Raw genomic sequence first — 16,279 nt, 5'->3', positions numbered from 1 at the left:
GCACACTCAAAAACATTTCACATGGAGAAAAACTATCAAATAATGTGCCGGCTGAAATTTGAAATGGGTGAAACACAATAAAAGGCACGCATAAAACATCTCACTTAAAAACATGTACATGCCAAATCATGTACAAACACAATTAACTCTAGTGAGAATTTTGCTGCTGTTTCGTTTCCAATGTAGGATTGCAAACGAGGCCTCAAAGAAGTTTCTGCAACACGTATCTATGCAGCGTCGTGCAGTCGATTTCTTTGCTTTGGTTTAATTAAAGTTAGTGATGAAAATGTTTCTTCGCATAACACAGTAACTGGTTGAGAATACAGTCAAGAGTTTGATTGCTCGATTACTCAGCGATAGGTATTCGTAATCAAGATATATCCAAAATTGTGACAGTGATTCTTTCTTAAATCTGTAAAGTAGAATCACAATTTCAATCACAATCAAAATTTTCCTTCTCATCGGGTTCATCATATTAACCTCTATGCAGTTGATCGACGCCTCAAACGAAACAAATTTATATTACAATGACAGGGTCGTCGGTAACTTGGCACCAGGTCCTACTGTTCTTCGTCTCCCCAGTATTATTTAAATGTCCATAACTAATAAATCAGCGTAAACCTAAAAAACAATCTCACAATTTTTTTAATTGTTTACCATGAAAATGAAAATGAAATATTTAGTGCTTGTAGCAGAAGCCACTCCCCCCCCCCAACTCTTCTTCGTTAAATAAAAATTTCTTTCCTGCTCAGAACATCTCGCCAGACATGCTGGAGGATGATAATTTCTTTGACCTTATAACAAGACTTCAAGGTCGTAGGATGGAGGATCAACGATGTGAAATGAGAGACGACCAATATGAATTATCAGCTGTTTTAAGACCTAACCCTCCAGACCCCCTTCAAATCATCACCCCACGGAGAATGGGGCAGTGGGGGGGGGACGAAAACTCATTGGAAATGATGGGGGTGAGTCTTCTTCCACAATTTTTTTTTAAATTGTTGCGAGTGGTTAACCCATGGGGAAACAGTAATCAGTGGACATAGTCACTCTACGATACAGCTAACAAGAATATTTTTTTTCAAATGGATTGTTTTGTTATTATGTTGTTCTTTTTTTTCTTGTTGCTGTGAAAAAAATCGCTCTTCTCATTAAACACTGGGCCAATTACTTTGAAATTTTTAGTGGGTTAGAGATTGTATTTTTTTATTTATTTAAAGATATTCTGTGGGCTTCCATGGATTCATTTTTCCATATGAAATTTTGTGGGATCACGTCGTCGAAATTAAAAATTACTCTTAGCGGCTTTGCATTAACAATTGTAATATTTTGGCGTTCAGTCGAATTGAGAAGACGGCAGTACCAGTATTTTTTGCTAGAAGACCATTACTTTCTTTGCTCCCTAAATTTTCTGTGAGATCTGATTTTTCATCTCCACATACACAAATAAAAATGATTTACTCTAGCATTCCCCAATTTTATTCTTTCATTTTGAGAATATAATTTTAAATTCTAGAATGTTCCTCCCCAATATTTAGTCATCTGAAACTGTGAATCTTAAACACAATAGCTTGAAAGGGGGGAGTTGGCTTTGATGACCATCTGGTCGTATCACTCCCTCCTGTCTATACCAAACTAATTTATTACTTATTATTATTTTTATTATTACGATGACTGTTATTTTATTTTGGTTGACGAAAAAATAAATCTCTCTCTCTAAAATACGCTATATAGATTTTAATTATGGGAACATGTTTTTATGACATCGTGACAGCGGGTAACATAGTATACTGTGACAGATTGCTACACTCGTACTACTTTGTTTTGGTCTTTGTGTCCATATGTTTGAGCATTGCTCTCTTATTCTCTTAGACAGTCAACATCAGCAAATTTCAACAATGATGAATATGTTAGCAAACTCGCAATCAAAACGCATGGATGAGCAAAGGGTGAGTCTCTCTGGACTTCCTGGGTTAAGGGTCAACGGCGAAGGAGTCATCAATCTGCAACAACCAGATGGCGCTGCAGCTCCATTACCAGGTATAGTGTTTTTTATACAATATATATTTACATCTTCCATTCCGAACAAGGCCCTACAGCCAGCCACCGATATTTGATGATACTTTAATTTTTTAATTCCACATAGCCTGTCCTATTTGGTGAGGTGGTGGGCGTGGGAGACTAACATGATATGCAATTGGACTTACCGTGGGATCCCCTTATATCAAAAACACCAATATCTATTATGAAGTCAAATATTTCGGTGTTGGACGTTCCAACATGATAAAATGCAAGAAATTCAATGACCCTCCTGCTCTTGAATTTCTTTTACAAACTTTTTAATCATTGCTTCATGTTGCACAATGCAATCCTTATGCTCATATACACACTACTCACAAGACTTCTGTTTTCATTCCTAATAGTTGTTAAAACATACGAAAAGGTTTCGGGAAACTGACACACATAAATGCGTCCACTCATACACAATAAACTTTCACAATGAGTGTTTTGCAGGATAGGTCTCAGTTTAAGTCTCATGCTGTGACCAGTAGGCCAGTGGTTCCCAACTTATGACGCATGGAGATCTTCCAGGTTATTCCACTCTAGTTCTGGTGGGGTTGATTTTGAGTTATTTAAAGTTCGAATACACTTCTGGCTCAGCCTTGCCTTGTACTCGACACTAGGTTCTCATGCTATGCCCTAACTAACGATTTTCATCCAAAGTCTAAGAAATGACCACTTGTTGCATAACTCTTAGATGAAGTTTGGTAATCGAGTAACACTTGGCATTTCAGAGGTTGCCTCTAACCTCAGTCAGTTATTTTTGAGGGAGTGAGAGTGACCTTTTTTAGAGAAATTTCCTTAAAAAAACTTTTTAAAGTGGTTTTCATTCTTCCTTTTCAGTGGTTCTTCGACCAAGACTGGAAAACGGTGGAATACCATGAAATGAAAACAGACATCCACTCGATGACACATTTTTTAACGCTCTCATGAGATGCCAGGTGAGTGTTTTGTGAGGTGTTTTTACAATTTCACTCTGACAAAGACGTGACGTGAGAGGAGTCTACTTTACTCATCGGTAGGACTGGACATTTCTAATCAATTAATAAATTATTAGGTACTCCTGTAGTATGTGAACCAACATGGCGGACGTCAGAACGTAGTATGTGTATCAGGTTACGGTTAGGCCATAATTTTATTCCAATTTTCTTTATTTTAGTTCTATTACGAGTTCGGGGACTAGCCAAGTTATGGAATTAAGGATTAACCCTAACCTGGTACACATACTACGTTCCGGTGTCCGCCATCTTGGTTTACATACTGCGGGAGTACCAATTATTCGCATCGGTTTAGACAGCCGCCATCTTGTTTTTGTCCGCCCGCAGGTCGAGATGAATCCCTCGTGTTTTTTCATTTATGTCAAATTTTTAAAATGCAATTATGTCATATAAGTGAGTTATTGATGAAACATATTTCCTATTGTGTGTGAACTGTCCAGGTGATAGGTTACGTGTTTTCAGTTATGTGGATTCATAACAATATAACAGCCACATACAACTACATGTATTCCAAGTATTCGAGATTCGAAAAAATGTTTGATTTGATTCTGAAATCATCAGATATTTGAAAATGCCCAGTTCTACTCATGAGTGAGTGCAAGTCACCTTGATTTGAGCAAAAAAAAAATAGGTACGGTACTTGTAGTTTGTGAACCAAGATGGCGGACACTGGAACGTAGTATGTGTACCGGTTTAGGATTAGGCCATAATATCAGATACAGATTTAAAATAAGGAAAATTGGAATAAAAATATGGCCTAACCCTAACCTGGTACACTTACTACGTTCCGGTGTTGGCCATCTTGGTTCACATACTACGGGAGTACCCAAGAATCTATTCTATAAGGCTACAATTTTTTATCAGAACCTAATCAAAATAAATATTTAGACCTAATTTTTTTTGTTTGTTTCAGAGCACGAGGTAAAATGACCAGCGCTCGTCACCTCCCATATTCGACGCTCCGGTGCTGCTAACGCCCACTATCCCAGACAAAGATTGATTGTTCGAATTCAATCGTCGAGAATCGAGGACCAGCGCTGCTGTTTTGGTCCCAAATGGGAATCCCCTCATAATGTGGACCCCGATAATGACGACATATCACAGTAAATGTGGGACATATTTCGATGCCCACTGTGGCACTAAATGGTTGTTGTAAATTTGTTTCGTGGCATTTTTGTGATGCCTTGCAATGTTTTTTACTCAGTGGCATCAGATATGTGCCATGCCACTTGTCAAGCCGCACCTCACACCTTGCTGTGTTTTATTACATGAGAGCCATGGCACCTACCAAACGGCATCGAATAGCCACCATTGTTTTGCTCATTGTGTTTCAAAACAATGACGTTTTATAAAAATTGTGGCATCAAAAGTGTACTAATGCCATATAACATGGTTCCTGTGTTTCAGGCAGTGGCATCAAAACAAACCATGCCACCTACTAGCGTGGCATGGACAGAATTATTTTCATTGGAAAGACACGCACTGCTTGAGACTTTGGAGACACCGAGGCATTCAATATTGCCTTGAAATCAATTTGATGCCCCATTTAAATGCCATGCTGCCATAGTAAATATCATCCAACTATGGGTTTAGGAATTGACCTCCTATTTGCTTGCGACATGGTTAAGATGCCACTAACTTCCTGTGCCACCATTGAAGATGTTTTTGCTGCCATGTAGTAATTTTATTTCTAATTACGTCACGCATGAGCTAACATTGTGCAGTTGTAGAAATGAAATATTAATTATGCATCATAAATACAGTGCTTGAAATAAGCTGTTAATTGTGAAGTAACCAACTACGGTCTGGCCTGTGAAGTAGGAAGAAATTTACGCACTGACTTAAAAAAAATATTCGCATGTATGTATAGTTATTAGCCTCAAAATTTGAAAGAGCCCGCATAATTAATTAAAAATTAACAAGGTCTTAACTGGCCTAAGACACAGTTGTCTGACATCTATCCTTCACTAACAGAACAACGGTGAAAGACTACCATGTTGAAATGGGACAATGCACATGGAAATATAGAAGTAAAACTCAAGCGCAGTGGTTCCCAAGTGGGGGCCCCGTAACCCCCCAAAGGGGCCACAAAATAATTGTAGGGGGGCCACAACGTTAGGCTCAAAACTGATCTTCTTTCAATATCAATAAAACTAAAATCGCAAAAACTTTTTGATACATTTAATATCATGAAAAAAAAATTGCCAAACTCTGAAAATTTAGGATGTGCTCCCAAACACTAACTCTGAAAAAAAAAAAAGGATTTTGGACTATAAAAACTTCTGGCATATTCAGGCCTCAAAGCTTCGAATATCGAATGAATCAAATGTCCAATTCCAGAGCCATAAAGTGGAGGGTTTCAAAATATTGAACATCAATGAAATCGTGTCAAACTCTCACCCTACAGGCTGGCCTTCATTACTAACATCGGTGAAAAAATTTAATAATCGAAACTTACAACTCTTCTACACATTAGCTGCTTTAATAGTTTTTTATTTCAACTTTGTGTCTGTTTATTAGGTTTAGTTAATTTCAGTACGATTTCTCTGAATAATCATTGAGGTGTGACTGGCCAGAATGATCTAATGCTAATGTAATGGTGTCAGTGCTGCTATTTTTAAGCTTCAATACTATTTCCTTTAATATTAATTATTAAGGCGTGACTGGCCAGAATATTCTCATGCTAATGTAATGGTGTCAGTGCTGCTATTTTCAAACATCAGTACAATTTCTTTTAATATAACCATTGAGGCGTGTCTGGTCAGAATTATCTAATGCTAGTATAATGGTGTCAGTGCTGCTATTTTCAAACTCTCTTATTTTTGATGTTGAATCGCACTGAAGTTAACTTAACCTCTTTTTTAACTGCTGCAAAGTTTTTTAATGTGAATATTGTTTCAGATTTCATTTCTATGATCATAATTTTCAAAAATCTGAATCTGGAAAAATGTAGTAATTCACCTTTCTCATACCTGATTTAAGACCAGGGCTTCAGAGCCGGTGAAATTTATAATCGACTGCCGACTTTATGTTGGAAAAATTTTTCATTCCGGCTGAACGTAGGGAAAATTAAATCTTGATTATGAAACTCTGGCACCTGCAAGTTTCCTTAATTGTTTATTTAAAACGGTGAGGTAAAGCATACCCTCTAAAAATGGCTCGGAACGATTATTTTTTTCGTGTGTGTGTGCACTCTTATCATGAAAACGTTAGTTTGAGTACTAACTTCTCATTCACCGCTATGTTTCTTTATCATAGATGTGAGATAGCTTTGGCAATGCAGTGGTTGCCTTTAGGTTCACTAAAAATCAGTCTACGTTGCTTCTGAGTGAGTGTAAACACCTTGCTTTGAGCAAATTATTTCTCAGTCAAGTCGCTTCTGTATCGGGTCAAGGTTGATGTTTAATTAATTCAACTTTTTTCATTTTCTTCTTGTTTTATTAACACTGTACTTCTTAGCCCGGTGATGTTTATTCATTTTGAACTAATTTTTTCTGTTTTTTTTTGTTATTTTTATTCATTTTTGACTGAATTCTGTTAAGAAAAAAGGGTGGCGTTCTCTTCAATGCATAATTTGCAATTCCGAATCCAAAATGTTTCTGAATCTGAATGTATCAGGCCATGTACAGAAACATTTTTCCACAAATTATTGGGCGTTCCAGAAGTATGTGTACCAATATGGAGATATCTAATTTTGTTCGCCTATTTTACATCAAGTTGTGTAAAGGGACTGAAACCTATGGGCAGGGGGTATATGAACTTGACTAATACAAACAGTTTCCGGGACTCTTAATAGAACTAAAATAAGGAAAATTGGAATAAAATTATGGCCTAGCTCTGACCTGGTACACATACTATATAATAAAAATTATGAATGAATAGCCCTAGTTTTTGTAGCAAGATAACTCTTTACAACTAAATTTTGTTTTAATCATGGTTTTTCTGCAAAAGAATAGGTTGCATAGAGCCCCATATTATGATCAGCGCTAGTAATTGTAGCAAGATTGCCCCCTTTTTGATAAAATTATGTTTTAATCATTATTACATCCTTCTGAGTTCTGACATTAAAGTAGATGTTGCGACTCCGAGGAGGTTCGAGTTTGATGGAAAGGATGCAAAACGGTTCTTTCAATGCTAAAGGTTGCTGACCCGTGCACTAGGCCATTATGCTGATAGTATTTATAGATTAGTATTAAATCATGATTTCTGTTATTTTTCAGAATTTTTTCTTTTTTTTGCTAAATTTATTTCTAATCATGTTTGTAAATACTAATCTAATTAAATTTCTAATTAGAAATGATATCAATTATTTTGTTAAAAATCGCTTTCCCTGGTTGCGGTAATCACACATAAGAGTCCACCACTCAGCCCAATAGTAGTTACCCTGGCGCAGCAGTTCCTAACAAGGGGCCGTCGCCGTTAAATAGGGGTCACAAGGTGCAGAACAGATTCTACTTGTCCCTTGACAAGAAAACTTCCTAGTTTCGTTGCTTGATAAGGTTGTTTCACGGGGTTTGAGCATGAATTGTTTGAAACTAATGGGATTTGGAATTTACCAATCATAATAACACTATAAATACCACTGGGCCATGAGGCTTAGAAACCTTTGGAAGGGCCCACAAGCCATAAAAGGTTGGGGACCTCTGCTATATTGTCAGAGTTTAGCAAACTTGTGCAAAACTTTGACTTTATCCGTTTTTAAGGCGTTATTGCTTTGAACGAGAATCCAGTAAAAATTCACTGAAATGCAAAACCCCACTTATTCTCCCGGTTCGATATTGCCTACCCAGTTTCTTATACACTTGTCAGGGTGGCTAACATGTGGTTTGAACCTGGGATCTCTAACTTGTGTCCAGCCAATACTGCCAGGTGCCACATCTTTTGCTGTGATTATCAGATTTTTTATGTGTTCGCAACTTTTATTGTTTGGCAAGTTTCTGTATGTGCCGGCGCAAATTTACAATAATTAAAGCAAAATGTGGTAGATATGCATGTTGATTGATTTGTATTTTTGAAGGTGAAGTTCTGAAACAAGTCGGGAATTTAGATTTCTAATTGTTAACTTGACAAAGCTTTCTAAATTGACAGTTACAGGAGATTTGGATCAAAAATTTGATTTTTCTGGAGCCCAGAGCTGGAGTCGAAAAATTTCTTTTGACCTGAAAGTCTGAGTTAAATTGATCTATACAGACGCCTGAGATGGTACCTATGGTGCCCATCCCTACCTAAGATGATACTTAGATCTCCTAACAATGCTTCCCAAAGTTGATTGACCAGAGCCAAAATTAAAAGAGGATGGATACTTATTTGCAAGAGGCTGTGATACCAATTGGAACCGGAACCACTTCAACTTCAGCGAGCCATATTAAATCGTTCCGGACCTCGGTTTGAGAGCGACTGTTCTAATCCTTTGGAAAAATTGGCTCAATCTTATGACAAACTAGCAGACTTTCTCTTGGACATTTTAACCAGGTGACTGTACTAGTAGTCTGTCGCACAGTCCCGGTCATGATTCTGAAATATATAAATGAGCGGAAAGTTGTGATATAATCGAGCCATCTCTGTTTACCCTACGTAATTTCGCACCCAGTGGGGGATGCTGTATTTCTCTCTGCCACTTACTAGCTAACAAATTTAATCTCAACAACTTCCCTCTCTGGCATGATAAATACAAAATCGCTGTCATGCCATCCATCCCATTGACAACTCTTTTGAAACTCAAGTTTAATTTACAAGTATTAAATCAGTACAGTGAATGTTTTACAATTGACAATCGAAAAATAAAAAAGATGTATCCACAGGTAATCTGATAGAATATGGGGCTTATAGATTTTTCACTATGTAGACTTTTTCGACCCTAAAGTGCCCTAAGACGGTTTGTATTATGATTTTCAAAAACCTTGTGGGTCGCTATTATGAATACATAAAAATAAATATTGTAGACTTGAGTTAAAAAGTGGTACACATACTACGTTCTGGTGTCCGCCATCTTGGTTCACATACTTCGGCAGTACCACCTGGTGGCCTGGTTATAATGCTATCGCCCTATTTTTACAAGCGGCCACCGGCATCTAATGATATGGTTGGAACAACTTCTTATTTGGAAAAACGGTAAACGTAAGAAATTCTCTCATGTGCAAATCAATACCTGGGTGAAGTGGAACAAGATTCAAACTAGAAATGTGCAATCTGCACTTAAAACCAAAAAATTTGAAATATTTGTACGTAAAAACATTTTCTCACAGCTTTTTGAACTGATCGTAATGACATGAACTGCCCATGTCTTGCCTCAACCAGTGGGTACTCCCGTAGTATGTGTACCGGGTTAGGGTTAGGCCATAACTTTATTCCAATTCTCATTCTATTATGAGGTCGGGGACTGCCTGTGTTACCCAAGTGAATATACCCCTGCCCATAGGTTTCAGTCCTTTTGCACAACTTGATGTAAAAAAGGCGAACAAAATTAGTTACATCCATATTGGTACACACACTTCTGGAGCGCCAATCAGTATTTATGAGCGATGAATTCAAACTATAATATGACTTTGCTATAATCCTTCATTATCTCAGTAGCTCTTGGCACTTTAGGGGTCGTCTGTTACTTCCCTCAGAACTTCTTCAGTTCTGGGTGAGAGCCTTGCTTTGAGCAAATTATTCAAAATAAAAAATAAATATATATGTATAAAAGTTGAAAGGATGAGACTATTGTGTCATGTGGGTGGCCCTGGCAGATCAGAAGAATGCTGGCTGTGATCTGTAAAAAGGAAAAGAAACTCGTTGAATATTTGTCATTCATTGCAAGGGTTGCATGCTGTGGGTTAAAAGTCTATAATCTATAAAAACTGGCTAACGTATCCCATACCCAACAAGGACTGATAACACTTTGTTTCTACCAATTTAGGTTCAAGATACCACCAATTGTTATGCAATTATCACAGTTTGAGTATATGTATAGTCATAACAGTGTAATTATATCTGTATCTTGAATATACGAACCAGTATCAACATCAGCCTCTTGCGGGCTCTCCCTTCTTAAAATAATTTAGAACTTACCGTGATCATTACAATCATGTTGTTTCGATCGTTTCTTCTGCGCTCGCTCTTTTTTCGTTTTCTTCTCGTAAGCATTGTCATCACTATCGCTAGAATTATCAGCTGACGACGAGTCCTCCCCAAACATCCGAGGTTTTTCATAAATACAACAACTTGTATGTAATATTTGACAGTCTCAGTAAGCTAGTGTTAGTTATTATTAAAAACTGATCCCACACAAAAAAAATACAAGTGGCATACACCAGCGGTCGGCGGCGGCCGTGGAAAGGAACTACCGGTTCGCAAAAAAGGTGACACAAAAACGGACAAACCCCTAATAAAACCTCTACAATCTAAAGACAAACGCTACGACTAAAAAACATCACCCAAACAGCAAAAATACATTTGTTATTGCTAAACGTACATCTAGCAATACTCAGATATATTTACGGAAGCTGCACAGGCATTGTTACTTTTTACAACATAGTTTTTATTTGAGGCCGGGTTTTCAATATTGACAACTACAAAAACGAAATATTGAGGTGTGCTGGCACGTGTGTCGCTGTCCAACAGGTTTCCAATTTGGAAACTGTTAATGGCCAGCAAACAAATAAAGATCTGGCATAGCATCGCCTTTGTTTTTGAACATATTGTCAATATTTTATTTTCAAACGTGTGGACTTTATTACATAAGCTTAGTTCATTTGTATGAAGGTGGTTCGCCAAAATTTTGATCAGGATATACCAGTCCGTCACTTAAAAAAGGTTGCCGACCAATGGCATACACAAAACATGGGAATGTGATCACAAGAGTACAAATTTGCATTTCTGTGACCATAATTTTTCGGGTAAACGTAGGTAATTATATGGGGGGCAAAATAATTCCCATATTTTTATTATGATAGACTGGTTATCAGATTATTTTGATGAATTGAAAATTCAATGGCATTGGTTTTCTAATCGGGTCACTTTTACAACAGTTAATGCTTGTTTTCTCAGAGATGAGTTCAAATTACTTCTAGCTAAATGTTAATAATGACCAGATATAATGTTATGTAAGTTCTCTACTCTGACCAGTGGCTATGTGAACCACCCTACGGCAGCAAGGAGTTCAGCAATCTTCACGCACATCACTATCCCTGCATGGGATTCGAACCTGCGAACCCACACAGAGTAATCAGTGGTGCAGTGGAGAGCGTATTCTAACGCTTGGCGCTATGTGCCACACCGCCGATTCTGACATTTGACGAGATAGCAATACTTTTCTTACATTTGGAAGAATTCTTTCCCATGTGTTCATTGTCAATCGTTTCCTCAGTCCATCGAACTTTTTGGTCGGAATGAGGTTTGCGAAGTTTCAAAACGACGCTCGGGCCAGTTGGCTCCTAGAAAAATAAGAAAAAATTGAACTGTCGTACTAGAACAAGTGGTTCTCAAATCTCCACAATTTTCAGAATTCAGCCCCCTCATCCCCCCACTTTGATTCTGAGGAGAGGCAAGTCAAGATGGGCCCATTTCACGAAAACCTGGATTAAACAGAAGATGAAACAGGAGTATTGACTAACAAGCTGCAAGTTTAGCTTAGGATAAGACTTTCGGGTCTAGTATAGTTTAGTACCACGAGTACTTCCAGTGGGCGTAGCATAACGATTTTTGCATATGTTATTCCTAACCCTCACCTGACTATGCCATCCAAAAATTACGTCACCACGATGTCACCATCACGTCATAGGGATTGCCAAAGTATAATTTCGATCGCCCGAAATGGCATCTGCGCCGCCGATAAGAACTTGCCAAAGCCGGCGATCTCTCTCCTATCGTGATCGTTGCGACGAGAAAACGAGAGAGGTTATTGTCTGCGCGTTTGGGACGACCATCCGCATACTTCGATGGGCCTTATTACGCCACTGTGACGTCGGAATGACGTAATTTTTCGGTGACGTAGTCAGGTGGGGGTTAGGATTGACATATGCAAAAATTGTTGAGCCAGGCCAACTAGAAGTGGATGTGGTACAAAACTATACCAGACCCAGACTTTCTCACAAATTTATACCGAGAATTAGAACGCCGATAATATGACTTATCATATCTTGCTCGAATAGGGCACAGTTCTCCCATTTCAAGGTGTTTCGACATTTGGTTCAATAAAACAAACACTCTGTTTGTCTCTGAAATCACTTTCTCAGAGGTATCAAATGGAGTTGTTTTAAATTGTGCCTCCTTTTGGTTTATTGTGGCGATATCATGATATGGAGGCCCAGATTGTCTCATGAATAAGGGGTTGCACTCACTGTCATAATTGTTGTCTTTTAATGTGGGGGCTATTCTTGAAATCAAAGAACTGTGCCGTACTGTACACCATAATTATAAAAAATCTACCCCTTCACCTGTGAGGTTGTTGTGGTTAATGTTTCTTCGCTTTGTGTTGTCCTCACTACCGTTGCCATTATTGCTGTTTATGTCAGGAAATATTCCACTTCTTTCGAGGCAAATTTTTGGAAGCAGTTGGACATATGACCCCAAAACGAACCTTTTTTAATGAGGTACAAATTATAAAATATAGGCAAAATTAAGTAACCATAAAGCTGTAAAAAACTCTTATTAATTCACTGTTCTATACATCCATAATGTGAAGTTAGATAGATAGATAGATAGAAGTTTATTCACCATCCAGTCATTAGCCAATAAATCAAACACAAACAACAACATTCAATAAGTAAAAGAAGAATAAATCGACTAACAACGGAATTGATAGGAGGTTGGAAGGACCATACGGTCACTAAATCGAAACAACTCTCCTGGCATAAAAAAGGTTGACAGATTACATTTTATATTATACCAATTATAAAACATTTTAACTTGTTGTAACTAACAATTGAGCAACAAGAGTAATGTGACACATATTGAGACGAATTTAAAATAGAAGCGGCAAGAAAAAGCGTTTAGTTTTATATCACACAAAATAAAAACGTTAGTCATATAGTAAAGCACGATATGTAAAATAGATCAATTAATCAGATAAATTATTTTCGTTTTAATGTAAATTATTTTTCGTCAATTTTATTTTTGTCACTCTGACATAAAACAAAATAACGACGTCATGAGGCGACGCCATTCCTATGAAGTTCTTATCTAAGGTTTTGTTTGCTCTCCTGATTTCATAATCAGTTTTTATTTATTTTTATACCAATCATTTTATTGTTATGCTGATTATGAAGTCGGAATAAACTTATACTTAATACTTATAAGTCCGACGCCACAATCCACGAGGCATTTCACCAAAACGCCGTGGCATGTTGCTCTTTGACCCCGTATTTCCATGGCGATGACAACGATGAGAGTTTATTCTATGGTAATTTGCTGTCTTTGCACAGACGGTTTTTGATGTATTTCGGTGATTTTTTCGGATAAAACCAAGCTGGACGGCAGAACCATGACGAGCTGACGCGCATTACTCGAAGTAATAACAATTTATTATAAATATCATAGAATTCTTCCCACTACAGTCTACAAGACTAGTTGAATCTAATATTTTTCTCCTAACTGACTATATTGTACATATCGTCGTTGTGTGTTACCGTGTTTTTTGTCATAGTTTTATTTGTATAGCGTATTTCATGTCTGTTATCCTATTATACCGCAACAGTCCCAAACTGCTGTTATAATTGTTAGGGGTGCATATCGCATATCTGTGTCTTAGGTCAGTGAGGTCTTGAACATGTATCCCCTCTCGTTTTTACTGTTTAATTATTATGCAGATATTGTTACATTTTGGGGCAAATAAACATACATACATAATCATATTCATAACAGTTGTTCGTCTTTATTACCTGAACAATATAAATAAAAATACAGGGTTAAATATGAGTATACCGTTGTATATTGATGAAGTTAGTAAATCCTTATTACTGGAAAACTATCTGCAAAATGGATATTACAGGAGTTTGTATTGAAGTATTGGATAATTTCTAGTCGGAAAAACTATCATCAAGAAAAATAAATCTGTAAATGGGATTCCTGGACTCATCATGGTATGGATATCTCTTCATTATACCTGTTTGAATATACTTGTTGTTTATAGCAATATTCGAAAGCCTAAGATAGTGACATATAGTCTAGGACAGGGTGGTCCAAACCCAGATTCATTATCTGTGTCGCAGAGTAATTAAAAGTGTTGTTTCATCATAAAATTAATCAGAAAAATGTCTTGACATATTGTTACATCACTAATGTCACTAAATTGACTAGTGTTATGGTTAGCTGAGGCAACTAGCAAAGTTGAACGATGTGTTTCGCAGGCTAAATTGTTATCTGGCTTTCTATCTTTTGGCTAACAATTTTAGCATCATAGAAAACTGGAAATTGAATACAGTCAATTAGCCAAGGTTGGCTATGCCTGATAACTATATATTAATATTATGTATGGCCTAACATTATAATTTGCCCAATGTTATTACCTAATATTAGAATTCACAACCAGCCTAAACAGTATTGCAAAAAATGCTACCTATGCTGTATATCAGAAAATTTAGTAATTACCCTCCTGTAACGGCTGTAACCTAATCTTTGGTAATCAATCAATCTGTAGTAATTTTTAAATTAAATTAAAAATACTGAACATCATTGACTGTGATAGGTGCATACGGCGATTTGAAAGGTCGGCTTATATGCGGAATTTTATACATTCACTATCTTAAAGCTTTTTATGGGGTCGGCTCATGTGCGAGATGTACTTATACGTGAGGATATACGGTACATTTGCTGATGCACTTTTTTCGTTATGATTATGAAGAGTTTGAAATGTTACACTAAATTTTAATATAAGAATACTTTCGCAGGTTTATGCATGTTTTAGCTTGATAATTGACAAATAATGATGCATGTGTTTGCACAATATGTGTTTCTTTTGTATTGCACTATTTACGACATTATTGTGGCTCCCAAACAACGCAAAAATAATTTTGTGGCCCCCGGAGCTGTTATTTGTCTTATTCTTTTAAAAACTGACCAGTGCAGTGCAGTTAAGACCATATTTCATTTTAAGACTCGTAAAATACCAAGTTTCCGTAAACCCGATTTTGTACTTAGGTAATATAATATCTAAAGAATAATTCATTTTTTATGATTATCGTTAAATATCATTATCTACCCAGACTTGGCCCTACTCAAACTTTTTTTAAATTTATCGACGACTTAAATACTACAGACACTCGATCAAACATGCGTCTATCTTAAACGATAAAAATGGACCGAAAATATGTAATCTTTTGAAGGTGACAAATTTTCACGTTTTGCGATATACCAGAAAATGGTATGATAATATTATTCGTGAATAATATTTGAGCTAAATTAATTGCAAGTACCATTTAACACCTGGCTTTTGGTTTACATCAGGGGTCGCCAACCTTTTGTCGCTCGCGGGCCAAAATTAAGGGTTACAAGTCATTGGGGGGCCGCACATATTTTTAGAATGTTGAAAACCGAACGGATGATACTTTTTATAATTAAAAATCAAGCAGTGATACATCTCTAGAATAGAATAGAATGGGATCCAAAAACCAGCTGATTAAGCTGTGAAGCAAATACTGTCAGCTTCAAGGAATCTTATAAGTTTGCCATTCTGGAATTAGGATAAGCTAGGATAGGATTTACATATTTATCCCGGGGGAGAGGGAAGACGGCTTACCCATATGACGAACCACCGCTTTCAGTTACCATTCCGATTAGTTAGTTATTTGTTTTCGGAAGCATGGACTTGATGGTGGAGGAAGCCGTAACCGACCTGAGTTTACGTGAACCACCCAACGGTGTAGAGAAGTCCAGCAATCCTTTCGCACATGCCCATCCCCACATGGGATTCGAACCTGCGAACCCACGCAGAGTAATCAGAACTTTGGTGGCGAGCGTATTCCTAACGCACGATGAGCCACACCGCTGCGGAAAACTGTTTCCTGAATAATAATCACTTATGATTGTGTATAGACTGCATTACTAGAGCTTGCAAATACTCATTATTGGTTGTTCGTTTTTTTTTCTTTTTCCTTTTTCATATAACTGTGGAAATGATTTAATTTCACTAATTTTTGCATTTCTTTCTATTTTATTTGTATTATATTGTGTCTGGTATATTCTATGTTTTTTATGCCTTTTTGGTTAAGGTGGGTGGAACTCAACTATGAAATTTGTCC

General features: G+C 37.0%; 2 protein-coding genes and 1 long non-coding RNA gene across 3 annotated transcripts in view; 1 reads left to right on the top strand and 2 right to left on the bottom strand.

Annotated features, from left to right (window-relative positions):
- LOC120344546 (E3 ubiquitin-protein ligase PPP1R11-like) overlaps positions 1-12,719 on the bottom strand; it is an 85,848-nt gene extending 73,129 nt beyond the window's left edge. The window contains exon 1 of the mRNA XM_078113191.1: positions 12,479-12,719. Coding sequence (XP_077969317.1) covers positions 12,479-12,538 — 60 coding nt within the window. The 5' untranslated portion in view covers positions 12,539-12,719. The remainder of the gene's footprint in view (positions 1-12,478) is intronic.
- LOC120331478 (G-protein-signaling modulator 2-like) lies at positions 742-8,021 on the top strand. Its single transcript, XM_078112602.1, has 5 exons — positions 742-1,045; positions 1,571-1,584; positions 1,873-2,040; positions 2,905-3,002; positions 3,973-8,021. Exons 1-4 carry the CDS (start codon positions 768-770, stop codon positions 2,943-2,945), a joined length of 501 nt encoding a protein of 166 aa, XP_077968728.1. The 5' UTR covers positions 742-767; the 3' UTR covers positions 2,946-3,002; positions 3,973-8,021.
- On the bottom strand, positions 9,600-10,279 carry LOC144423029 (uncharacterized). Its single transcript, XR_013475520.1, has 2 exons — positions 10,113-10,279; positions 9,600-9,813 (listed from the first exon to the last, which is right to left on the bottom strand). It is a non-coding gene; the product is annotated as an uncharacterized LOC144423029 (long non-coding RNA).
- Positions 12,720-16,279: the final 3,560 nt, after the last annotated feature.

This window comes from Styela clava, chromosome 5, assembly GCF_964204865.1.
Source record: "Styela clava chromosome 5, kaStyClav1.hap1.2, whole genome shotgun sequence".
In the NCBI taxonomy this organism is placed as follows: domain Eukaryota; kingdom Metazoa; phylum Chordata; class Ascidiacea; order Stolidobranchia; family Styelidae; genus Styela; species Styela clava.
Note: the sequence above shows the minus strand (reverse complement) of the source record. Positions and strands in the feature narration are given on the sequence as shown.